Source organism: Zerene cesonia, chromosome 6 (genome assembly GCF_012273895.1).
Source record: "Zerene cesonia ecotype Mississippi chromosome 6, Zerene_cesonia_1.1, whole genome shotgun sequence".
NCBI lineage: Eukaryota > Metazoa > Arthropoda > Insecta > Lepidoptera > Pieridae > Zerene > Zerene cesonia.
In genome coordinates, this window is record NC_052107.1 from 5,788,357 (window position 1) to 5,802,130 (window position 13,774).

General features: G+C 33.5%; 1 protein-coding gene across 4 annotated transcripts in view; it reads right to left on the minus strand.

The window, feature by feature from the left end:
• Window positions 1-1,473: 1,473 nt before the first annotated feature.
• The window catches only part of LOC119840482, a 120,623-nt gene continuing 108,322 nt past the window's right edge, over window positions 1,474-13,774 (minus strand). For 3 of the 4 annotated variants that reach the window (XM_038367116.1, XM_038367115.1, XM_038367117.1), the window contains 2 exons: window positions 3,723-3,888; window positions 1,474-2,774 (listed from right to left, as the gene is read on the minus strand). In XM_038367116.1, the coding sequence (XP_038223044.1) occupies window positions 2,610-2,774; window positions 3,723-3,888 (331 nt within the window). In that variant the 3' untranslated portion in view covers window positions 1,474-2,609. Of the gene's footprint in view, window positions 2,775-3,722; window positions 3,889-8,520; window positions 8,860-13,774 lie in introns of those variants that run through there. The other variant, XM_038367118.1, reaches the window with a different exon arrangement.

Here is a 13,774-nt window from a genome sequence, read left to right on the forward strand (position 1 = left end):
TTTAATTTAAACTATCGTATAATGAGGATCTTTAATGTTTTATTTATAGAACACAATATGTATATGCGACAATTAAAACTTACAACGCGATTTCCCTAGGTAAAACTAGTTCTAATAAAAGCGTTTAGTTACAGTTACTACTGTTCCAGCTAGGGAAAACGCGTATATAGGTTTTGAATAGATTTGCTTGAACGTTATTATATATACAGTTAAAGTTTTCGTGGTTATATATGGCACTTATTTCGATGCTATGAGAAGTAGGTAATCAAAGGTGTAACGGATCCCATTTTGATGAAGTCCAAATAAAGTGCTATTGTTTCTTTCAAATTTGAAAGCCAAAAATTTAACTCAAACGAAAAGAATTAATTCAGCATTTATTTCACCTTTCGATAGTATGGTAAATCAGGACTGAATTCTGTTATAAATGAAATTTATTACACCTTACTTACCACTTGTAAAGTTGCAGATATACCTGGTTGATATTAAATTAAAACAATCCAGTATATTCTTACAATTGTGATATAAAATTAATTTTGTTATTAATGCCATCTATGAGAATATGTTAAAACTACTAAACATACAAACACTACAAAAAAACTTCATATATACTTCCATAGATGTCGCTGTTCCTTAAATAAATAACTTCTGATGTTTAATGACGTTCTTTACACAGATTAGCAGGAGAATAATGGATGGTTATTGCAAATAAAATTAAACTTACTCTTATTATATTAACAAAATTTCTACAGTTTTATAAATCACTGCCATCTAGTATCTTTGAATTGAATCAGCAAATTTCAACAGAGTTCTCATATCTAAGATTACCGATAGATGTCGTAAATTTATATTTTCCTTAGGTCTGTTTTAATGTGTACTTACAAATAAATAAAAAACTATAAAGTAGGTACTACTTTAATTGATGATAAAAAATCCTACTGAATACAGATGAATATGCAATTTCCGCATGAGCTTAAATGCTTCCATTAATTTGTTAGTTGTGTCATTCCAAGATATCAATAGATGTCGCTAATTTTCAATATTTATTTGATTAACTATAATGGACTGTACCTAGTACAGTATATTATTATCAGTGCCGATACTGATCATTCGCCTTAAGTAATTGATTATCGAACCCACTAAAAACATATTTTAGTGGGTTTCATTGTTAAAACAGTTTTTACTACTTGCGGCCTTTTTTGATAAAATTTCCTGAATTATTGCAAAAAATTAACTAATTACTACAATGCTTTATTTAAAAATGTGCATCGTGTCTCAAATTTAAATGATCAACATTTCTATCAGAAGAATTAAGGTCATACTATTAGGGACGTAGTTAAAAATTATTGGCAATTTTTATATTTTTGAGATGTGTAACTTACGTTCTTCTTACGTTTCTTTGTTTATATTATATTTATCATCGTTTTTAAGTAAACTGTTGTTTTCAGTAAAAGATCCCCAAAAAGAAAAACAAGGTTACATTTAAATGATGGAATTTATTTCTCACTATGTCAGTAGATTATAGCATCTAAACAAAAAATAATTGCAAGTTGTTAATATACATCATTATAACGTTTTGTTGATTGCAAAAGTAAAGTTAAATGAAATTAAAATATAATCATGGCTGAGTTTATTGTACCTAAAATTAATCATTTGAATATCAGACTCAATATGAGCTATCACAATTCTCGTCCGATGGTCCTTACCACTGATATTGACAAGGCTTTATAAATACAAAACTCAAAACCATCATCAAACACATTTTATTTCCTCATCATTAAATATCACAGTAGGCAAAGACCCGGCGAAAATCTGAAAATTACACTAACAAAGCATGCAAGTAACGCAACTTTACAACTAGGTCATTTATAATTCTTAGTAAAAACCAACTGCGATTACATAGACATTGTATTTCAATAATATCAGAAAAATAGTTCCTTTCTATGAGTCACGTTACATAACAAAATTGTACCATTTTCAGACACGCGCAATATAAGAAACAATAATATACAATACTGAATCAAACATTTATATAACATAATTGATCACTCCAACTGATATAGAATCATACGTGTGTATATAATTTCAAAAACTATTTGATCGATTTTCGCCCATGAATATGATCATGTCTAAAATAATTTAATGAACTACAAAATGCCCTAAATAGTCAAAAAATTACATTTACAAGGCATCATGGTTTTCTAAAATAATTATTGGATTCTCGTCACTAGTATGCGCGACCGCATTTTCCTAAGTTCATTCATAACTTTAAATTAATAATTAAACTAAATCATTTGACTATCACACATACTTCTACGCTTATCAACGAAAGAACACTCGCAGACTTCAATGCACTAATACTTATTAATACATCTAGACTTTACATCACAATAAAGTGCTGAATGAAGAAGACTAACATTGGTCAAGAAATAATAATTGGTCAAATAGATATGTTTAGAGATTAAAAGCGTGCATAACACCATAAAAATTTTGATATTCGAGGAGGATATGACTTGTTGATATGAGCAACATCCATAGAGCTCGGTTGTGGTCTGTCGCTTAACCAGCGACGAAGATTCCGGCTTCTGTGCTGTTATATTTAGTAGAGGTCGTTAATACACGTATATCTGTTTAAGTTGAGGCTTGAGTTCAGGTGGTATTGTGTACACTTCCTGTTCAGGCTTCTTCTTAACTAATCTTTTCCAACGACCACCAATGTTCTTGCGGAGACTACGAAAGCTTGCACGCTCATTGCCAATCGGCTGCATCAAATTGTCCTGAAAAGATTGAAAAAAAAATATGTCATTAACTGAAAAAATAAAAACATAACGTTTTAACAACGGGCGCGTAATGACCCCAATGCAATTCCAGCTTTAAATGTTCCGTTATCGTCCCCAATGCATTAGTTGCTTATGCACCGATGTAGAAACAAATTCCAGTTACACAATGCTCTCTTCAAGTTATATAAAACTACAGTTGCTACCCAAACATACGTTTACAAACGGTCGTTTTGCGTTAAAATTATTATTAGGTATCTACCGACACAGGGACTTCCAGACATTACTATTTGAGAGACCGGTTCTCAAACACCGCGTTGTATTTGATATTCAACCTTTAGTAGCTTAGCAACATCATTCAAAATCAGTTTTATGAATTGACATATCTAGGAAGCTGGTATATAAAGTAAACGAGGCCATACGTGTGAGGTAAGCCTTGAATACGTTATTCAACGCTGTCTTAGCAATTAGCATTCTTTGTTTAGTGTCATTTAATTGTGGGTGGCCCAGCACTTGTTTATTTTTTAATTGATAAAAAAGTAATAATCATATTTAAGTATGGAAAGGGAGGTTGTTAGCAAGACAAAAACAATTCTTTACAATATTAGCCTCCTTTGTTCGTTAGTAAAAGAAGGTCGAATGGTTACAACATGTTCGCCTTGCGCAGCTTTCTACTCGGTTAGCGTGTCCCGACATTTAAATTTATTTTAAACCTACTTAGACGCAGTTGTCGTGCCGTAACCAACTCTCACTTGTGGCGGGGAGTGATATTTAACTACTCACGATATCTTTTTCAATTCTCTCGCAACTTTCCATACCCTTGTTTGAAGATGAGACAAACTCAAGAGAATGAATTTACTACTTATAACAAAGCTTGGCATACAAATAGAATCGAGGTCAAATCAGCATTCAGTGCACAGCTGTTATTTGTTTTGTTTTGAAACTAACCTGATCGTGAGGATAGACGTAAGGCGGTGGCAGTGGCGGTGGAAACTGCCACAAAGGCTGCTGACGAAAGGCAAGAGGCTCGGGCGGTGGTTGCGTCGCAGAGGCCTGGAGGACAGCTTCAGCAGGGTGCACCGAAGCGGAGTGCTCCTCCCTCTTGCGCAGCTTGCTGTGGACGATACGAATCGCCATCATAGTACCATTATTCCCGACCATTGTATCGAATGGTTCTTCCACGCAAGAATAGTCAAACACACTGGGCTGGATCACAGGTAAAAAGTTCCAGTCGGGCAGTCACAACATTTCACTTATTCACTCACAGCCGTGTTGCGGTCGATCGACGCGCTTTACTAATCACTAATTAAATAAATTATCACAATTATAATATTTTTTAAGTAGAGCTATTGCACATATCACTGCTGCTAGGAACGCGCGGTAGACCGCGTTACGCGAGCTTCAGCTGCGCGGTGACTAGAATGTTATCGTGAAGAATGGCCGGCAGGTGCCTAGCAAAGCGCTCGCTCGTGCCAAACGACCTCTACGGAGTACTCCATGCGTCTGAGTTGAAGTGGAGGGGCGCCAATGGCTTTTATATGTTCGCATGTGACGCGGCGCCAGTACGCTGAAAGGGGGTGGACGCGGGAGGGGCAGGAGGGGGCTCGACGATGTCGCCGTTTTCCGCGAAAACCCACGAATACTCGTTGCTATCAGATTGTGGTGTCGACGGTTGCTCCCATACTTTTGCAACACTAATGACGCATTTGACAACGGTCGGTTAGGCCCGCGTGGTCTAGTAATAAATTTCCAGACAATTTTTTTTTTTATGTTCAGTTCTTAGCAGCTGGCTGGTACCGGTAACTAAAGCTAACAACGATCACGATGTTATGGCTGTGAGTGAAACAATTGACAAATTCTTACATTCCTACTGTTGCTTCTATTCTTGCGTGGAAGTGAAAATGCTAAAATTAACGCATTCATTTAATTTCACATTTATGTAGAGACTTTCTCATATAATATACTAAACATGTTTTTTAAATATATAATCGCTAAAACATAATCTAAAAACTATTAGAAATTATATAATACTAATATGCGCTATCTACGTAATAACAGACATCACAACATACGTCACTATAATTGATACATCCGAACTTGGTAATCGGACAAACCCGTATCGATTTTGACGATAAAAACCATTAACCAAGCCTCACATAAATTTTACCATCAAACTGAGTTCAAAGTCCATGGAATATAAACGTACAGAAATCTCGTACCCAGTGCACGCCGTCTGGGTCTATGAATATAAGTGGAACCACTGATATTTTTGCATCTCTTTCTATTTCACACAGTTCTACATCTACATGCAAGGGAGAAATACATTCAATACGTTCTTGTTTAAAAGTTAAAGTAGGGTTGCAGGGCAAGGGAGATGGCAAGGTACATTGCCCTTACTTCGTTGCTAACACAAGCAAGCCTTCGGGCCTTTGACTCGTTGGATAAAAAAAACACAGGTAGTTTACCATTATAAGTTGTTACCCTTGAAAACGTCTAGAGGATATCGTTAACGCGAATCCATTTCAAGCTTCAGTTAAGGAATGGTTTATTTGGAAGTAAGTTTAAATTCGGTAAGGTTTCGGCAGATTCAATTTTAAAATAATGTGCAGTCAATACACACAATTTTATTTAGAATTTAGGTTTTGAGACTAGTGCGTAACACATTAACAAAGTTCGTAATGGAACGTGTTAAAGACATACCACACAAGAAGTTATCGTCATCCAATAAATATTTAATTTCATCAGTTTCATTCTGTGTTATCGTTGTACTCACGGTTAGATATTTTTATCTTAGTCCGTGTTTCCACCCCTGAACTTGATATACAAACACATAAAAACATCAAATAATAATTAGCTGTTACTATGCCGATGAGTGACTTTAGGTATAAGCTATAGCAAAGTTGTTTATTGATACAAGTTGCATCAAATATCTAATTAACGGCAATCAATCCTCAAGTTAATTTATATATTAATAGATTTCACTTACAATGATTAGCTGTTTGTTATGATAGAGGTTCTACTACTGTTTCACCCAAAAATCAAACGACACAGCTTTAAATAATTCGAGAGAGATGAAGAATTTAAAAATTCGATATACCTATATCGAATTGAAACGATTATGCAATAAAGATCATTGGAACTTCTTAACCAATATCATTGTTTTTATTTTATTATAGTAATTATGATAAAAACTGGCCATACATTTTAACCTTTTCTTACGTCAATCAAAGGCTATCATCACATTTCCCTAACAAAAATTGAGCCGATTGTCACGTACTACACGAATAATACACGTAAACACGTTATTAGTTTTAAAGTACGTTGTACGTGAGTGATAATATTCTAGAAAATTCTTATAGAAATTGAGGTCTAACAATACGGTTGTATATAATATTATGTCCTTTCTGTTACGGATTGACGTCAGTATCGTGTGAGTTCGTTCGATGAGAGTCAATAGGGGTACATTTTTAATACAATCTGTTGATATGGAGTGCTTGATAAATAAACTAATGGCATAGTTGATTGCCATCAATGAGCCTTTAATAGAGAATGATAACATTTCTTATAATCAACAGAATGTTAGCAAACCATCGCAATCACGTTTGGAATATCTGTGTTTAAGTCTCCCGATCTTTGTGGTTCAGTAAAATAAATGTTGGGTTCAAGGATATTTGGAATAATATTGTGTGGGTAAAATAGAAACATTAACAACCACGATATTTGCAGATTTTAATTTTTATCTTAATGTTTTCATGTAAATTTTTTGTAGGTGTGGGACGTAAATAATATGACATTTACTTCAAAACACGTTTTCTTCAAGAACCTTAAAGAATACGTAATTAATAGCACTTATGATTTTTATTCTTTCCAATAACATTTTAAAAAGCCCATTGAAAGTATGTAATAAGAACATGTCGAAAAAACTGAGACTGTTTCGTTAAAATTGCTTTTAGTAATGGGACAGATGTTAAGTCGACAGGTGGGTAAAACATGTGGATTTTTGACAGCAGACGGTAATTTTACGACAATTTACCGTGGTAGAAGCCCTAATATTAAAAAAGTCTTAACAAAAATTGTGACGATGAAGTGATGCATTTACGATATGTAGAATTCATACTAGGGTCCTAAAAGGTAAGTAACGCACGCTCTTTGTTTTTTGTCCCACTTGGAATACTAAGCGGATTTTGTATAATTCTGATAAAAATCAGCACCAACTGATTTATCGCTTTTTGGAATTGAATGATGACCATTTGTGGCAGAATTACACGAAATACATGTAAGTAGCGAGCAGAAGGCTAGTAATTATATAAACGCTGGAAATCAATAGATTATTAATACAGAGAATAGTGTAGATATCCACTTAATCCGCATGTATACGTTTCTGATCTCAGTAATCCGATTTCTGCGGTAGCAATGCGGCATTGTTTACATGTTTTGCGTTTTTACTGACATAAAAGGAGTCTCTCATTTATTTGTATTGTCTTTGTATGTATTTTAAAGTTTGTCATCTAATTCTTCTCTTTAATAATTAAATCTTCTTTGTAATAAAAAAATATATATAAGTCATAAGACATTCGGTGGGTTTAAAAATTTATAAAAAGTTATTCAATATTTATGCTTGCTTATATTTATATTAATTAATACTTTATTATAATATGCAAGTGCAAGATTTGGTATAAATAATTGATACTGTAATAAAACATTATGGCACATTTAGATCGGACGTTATCTCTCGGTTATAGAATCATATTCTTAGTAGGGTTCTGTTTATAAAGAGCTCCAGTGTTTAAGAATATGAAGCATTGTACATATATAAACCATGCGCTAGTTAGAGATGGAAATTAAATTGTTAAGATTTTTTTATTTAATAATATGAATATGAATATGAATAATTAGTTTAAGGCTAAGCCAAGAACTCTCATTAAGTTACTTTGAACGTATTGAGGACAAGTTCCAAGAATGATTATTACTTCCATTCACTCATTACCTTTGCAAAAGACCTAGTGTGAATTATCTTTATACTACGGAGAACTGACTTCAATGGCCTACCTGCGAGTTAAATTCAAAATAATTCAATGACCTTAATGTCTGAAGTTAAATGTGATTTATGTTCAGACTGCACTCATTATGATAACGCGAATTATATGTATGGCTGACTTTACAGAGAGTATGCACATTTATACATGCTGGCATTGACTTGTATTAAAGTCCTTTTAGGATTTTCTCCAAACCCGTGTGTAATGTATAAACCTTATAAGTCAAGAAGGTAATAAAAAAATGGCCACGACCTTGTCTGCTATTACGGTCAACGATCAGTTCCTCATGTATTCTTCCATTAAGTACTTTTTTTGTTTGATATTCTGATTTCTGAGTCATGCAATACGATTGTCCGGTTTAAAATAGAATTGCGAACTCGTAGTTACAACAAAAGACCCGTACGATGTAAAATATATATTTAATAACACATAAAAAATTGTGACTTTCAACTGGTATACTCGTATGTCAATGCAAACGTTCGCGAGCAAATATAGAGTGATACGAGGAATTTACCTTGACCAGATAGAAGTCAACCTTGGTACCAAAGGTATGATACCAAACGAGTTTTACTGTAAATGAAACAAATAATTTGACCAAATGATGGCAGAACATGCTCAAAACTACAGAGACTCTTCTTCAATAGTCCATAAGTGTAGGCTATAACGAGAAACTAGTTTTGAAGAAGGCTTGTAAGCAGAATGAGAGTTACCCGCGCTCAAATGGATTGTTTTTATTCCTTCCGCATAGGCAGACAATGGTTTTGTCGACGGAGAGAACGATCAGGGAGTTGTGCTCTAGCACCACGCCGACTTCGCAGTTTTCCTCTTTACACTTCATCGCCTCAGAGGCGATCGGAGCGAAGAGCATCGAAAGGCGGGCACAGACACTTGACACGAGCTCGGCTGGGCGGCAAGTCTACGTGGGACGCTCGACACGTTTTGGCGCAGACTGTCGGTCAGCCGGCGGACTTCATACCGCCGACACGACGGTGACTATTTGACTGGCGTCGGCACCACGCCTCGCGCAGCGCAGCGGTGGGTGGCGACTGAACACCGAACACGCACCTCTCCCGTTACCTTATTGCCATGTTATGGGGACTCGACCTCGCCACGCGAAAGCCCTCCGCGACCACAAGGCGTGACGTTAAATAACGCCGCATAATCAATGGACTTGCAAATGTTATATGTTATTTAAATTTAATGATTATTACAGTCACCTAAAAGATTCGTTTCACATATACCGTTACAAATTGTGATATTGTTTCTAAATGTCAACATCTTTAGTGTTTATATTATGACGTGAAGTTTTTGTTCCTATACACGTCATTTGAAATGAAAATACCTGATGGATAATTAACAATATAAAAATGCATTCACTGTTATATTGGTTTAAGCTTCATTAGCTATAAGGGTTACGATGACCGGTGAAATCCTAATACCGTTTTTCGCGAAGTGAAAGTTATGAAGGCCCACATTGGAAATACTTTCAACGAATGAAACTCGCGAACAAGGATGATAATATTGAATTCGTATATTAGATAACATTATCGTAATTATACTTAGTAGTATTGCTTATATTATAAGACCTATTTTCATTATCATTTATTAAAATTCAAGGTTTTCTGAATGTGTTAAAAAGACAATCATAAGACAGTGCATCTCTGTATTTCTGTATTTATTACAAGGAAGTCAAATTATCTAACTTGTTATCCAATGTCCTTGTCATCATTTACAATAAATAGTTATCTATTATTGCCGACTAAAAATGGAACTGGGTTGTCAAATCGATTTGATTAGGTGTATATTGAATGTATGATAAGATATTCTTATATTATTGTGGACTTAATGTGAAATACATTAAGTGCCATATTCAATCTAGATATGTGGGGAAGAAATAGTGAAACTATGGAACATACCACCAGTTTATGTTTTCTTGGTAATCGATAGCGAAATTTAAAAATTACTTACTAATTACGGTATGTGAACATTCGATAAAAAATTTTCACTATTGCCATTATTGGCTATTAATTTAATAATTTATTAATTTTCACGTGCAATTTTATACTGGGCAGTTTTAAAGTATTTTTAACTAATAAAGATGAACAACTCTACAAATTTCCCAATTTAAACGTAGAAACTATTAAATCCTAAAATAAATCAAGCGTCAATGTCAGAAATAATCGGAGCAATTTCTATAACCGAAAAATAGTTCAGTGGACTACGTGAGTGGTGACATTTTATTTTCGTCAGATTATGTTGCCGTAAATTGCTATCAATTAATGATTACCAAAATTGCGTCCTAACAAAGAGTTTGACTATGCTCTAAATATATTATCCTACTAATATTATAAATGCGAAAGTTTGTAAGTATGGATGTATGGATGTTTGTTACTCTTTCACGTAAAAACTACTGAACCAATCTGTCGAAAAAACTGGAATAACATACAGGCAACTTTTTATTCCGATATTCCTACGGGATACGGACTTACGCGGGTGAAACCGCGGGGCACAGCTAGTATTAAATATATTTTATTGCATTATTTACTTTGAAATGGGGAATCAAGTTATTTTACAATAATAAAATTGATAGAAGCATTAAATTATATGTTAAAACCTTTATTCCATTTTGTAAAATTATATCCATTTCAAATGAGTTATATGCCTCCAGAACCTTGGTAAAAATTATTGTACAATGAAACTTTAAAAATATTTCTATTAATAAGAGGTTTCATTGCAACTAAAAGACATTGAAAACTTTCCATTGGCATTAAAATCCTCAATAATATCATTTATTAATTATTTTTCCACCGTAAATCTAAATTGCTACTTTCCAATAGGAATAGTGATAATGGTAAGGATTTGTTAATTTTACCTTGTGTTTTATTAAATCAGTTATTCCAATCACTATGCATAGCTATAAACCTGTATCGTAGCTTGTATTGGTTCTGTCAATTTTGGCTGTGGAATGTGGACGTATAAAAGTTGAAATTGATAAATGTGATTCAATAAAAATTAAAATTATTAACTAATCGTATGATGCTTGCGAATTTATCCAGCTTCAATTGGTTGTTTCAATTGGTGCTAGCTATTAAATAATAGGAACATTTATATTAAAAAATATTGTAAAATTTCACTAAATACTCAATTAACGCATACCGACATTATTTGGCATTATTCCGCATTTTAAGTATTCACTTAAATTTAGAGATTTTAAACAGACGTTTCTTTATGTGGCAATAGTTTTAAGAAATATGCAGTTTGGATAGCTAGTTAACTAAACATTGGGTAATTACTGTTATACTTCTACTATCCAGACGCCGAAAATTGGCCAGAATCCAACAACTACCCGGTAGACCTTGGTGGCTCATTGTATTACGTTTGTTTTAATTGTTGCTAATATACTTACATCAACGGGAACCTTGGGATTACAATTTTTAAATAGGTTTAATATAAGGTCATTAATGCAATATTTCCTATAACCTTTCGACATTACAAATTGTAGACTATCATAATTTATCTAAACGTATTCAAATTAAATATCATTGTAATTCAAAAACTGTGGGAGATTTATTTATAGAAAATATAAATCATATTATTGAAATTATGATGTTACTAGTGTACTTTATGGTCGAAACCGGATTAATCCAACACGTCGGGTATAGGGCTTCTAGATACCCTATTTGACGCGAGTATATTGTATTTATCCGAACATGCGACATATGACATTGACCATACTTATTAGTTACTTACATACACATGTACATCTTTGTAAAGCGATAATTAACGACATAGGTCGTAACACGCTACTCAGTACTCACCCGTTTTAACCATATAAGAAAAAATCGCGCCGAAGAAACCAACATGTCATTCTCTTCAAGAAAATACTTAATTTTACGACGTCCACTATCCACGTGCGGGGTCAGTGATTTAATTAAAATCTAAATCGTTTCAAATTTACTCACATTTTCCTTAAGATTTTGCGAAAAGATTTTTTAATCATTGCCAATATTAGCATTTTCGACATTGTATCACAATCAAACAGCACTTTTAACTGTATTTATAATATTCGCGGTACATATTTCGAACGTTCAAGACGAACTGACTGTTTGTAAAGATGTATACTTACCATATCTATGTACCTTCAATATTGAAATACAAATAATAGATCTTTGTCTACCCTCCATTAAATAATTCTTCAAAACGTTAATTCTGATTCGAATTTGACCTTCCTTGTAATGATGACTGTCAAAAATCCAAATAAGAAAAAATGTTTCGAGGAATATTAGCACTCGGATAAAGTAAAAAATATACAGGAAAACTGTATTGTTACTTATATCTATACTAATACTAATATTATAAAGCTGAAGAGTTTGTTTGTTTGTTTATTTGAACGCACTAATCTCAGGAACTACTTACTGGTCGGATTTAAAAAATTCTTTCAGTGTTCGGTAGCCCATTTATGGAGGAAGTCTATAAAATATATTTTGTCTCAAGGATGATCTTGAGAATTATCAGTCGGCATTCAATTTTATATGATTCCTCTAATATTTTAAGACTGCGATATTATTTAATTCAAATAAAGCAATGGTGATTATTTAAATATATAAAAAGCAGTGGTGGCTCAGTGGTGAGAGTCTCGAACGTAAAAAATCGATAAGTCAGGGGACCAAGCGAGCGTGCAGAAAATAAATTGATTTTTAATTTATCTGCGCAGGTGGATAACATCACCACTGCTTGAAACGGTGAAAGAAAACATCGTGAGGAAACCGGCTTGTGCAAAAATCAAAGGTTTGACGACATGTGACAGCTGCCAACCCCCACTTAACCAGGGTGGTAGATTATGGACTGAACCCTCATAGGAGACTTGTGTCCTAGCAGTGGAAAATGTATGGGCTGATGATGATGATTAAATATATTTTTTATGTTCTAATTAACTTTAAATAATAAGAACTTCCATATATTGCTTGTAATAATAAATGAAAAGTGAATTTTGTGTACAATGGATACTTTCTATCTCAGACATACAAAGTGATATAAAACTAAATTCAGAATGTTTCTCGGGTGAAGGTCTGTTTGTATTTTGCCTTGCTTTCGATCGTTTGGCATCAACCTACTTAAGAGGTCAAACAATCTTCATGCTAACGAGCGAGATTCTTAAATCTTTATTGGCCCAATGTTTACGTCGCAGTTTCCAGTAATTGCTAAGAAACCTAGTTGAAATATTTTTAGACACGATTGTATATTTTGTAAATTTCGAAGTGTTTTTAAAAGAAGCCTAGTATATACATGTCTCGGAATCAGTTTATAATTGTTTATTAGAATTTTTCAGTATAATCTATAAACAATTCACTTCAGCTATAAGAGATTCAAGATCATTCCATTTGGGTGCTAATTCGTAATTTTCAATATCAACGCCTTGTCCTATAAATAAACTAAAAACCGGTTATAAAAACATCATGATATCCACACGTCCTAGAAACAAAAGTTCAGCTGCTTTTGGATTTCATTGACGAGCCAGGTTAATCAAATGCCCTCTAGGTTCGCCATAAGGTGGAGACCGTGTCATTACACTCATTCTCAAATAATCTAATCTCATTAGATTAATAATATTGATATCCTCTTAGTTTGTCATTTAATTGTAAGTATAATGATTATGGTAAAGACGGGATCTGGTAGAATGAACTGAAGTCTTTTAACGTGTTTTTTTGAGACAAGTGACGCCATTATATGTCTGAGAGCATGAGATTATTGTCAGGAAAAAGTACATTAAGGACATTTCATAAAATCTGCGGTTAATTATCTTGGCAGAGACAAGAATTTACTCAACTGGCTGGGAATGCATTTATATATACCTACTTAAAAAAGAATCCTGTCAATTTGCCAAACCAAATTGCAATTTTGCAATTTGTATAAACATATGAGATCTAGATTCATCTAATGTTTGTTTATTTTCTATACTGTTTT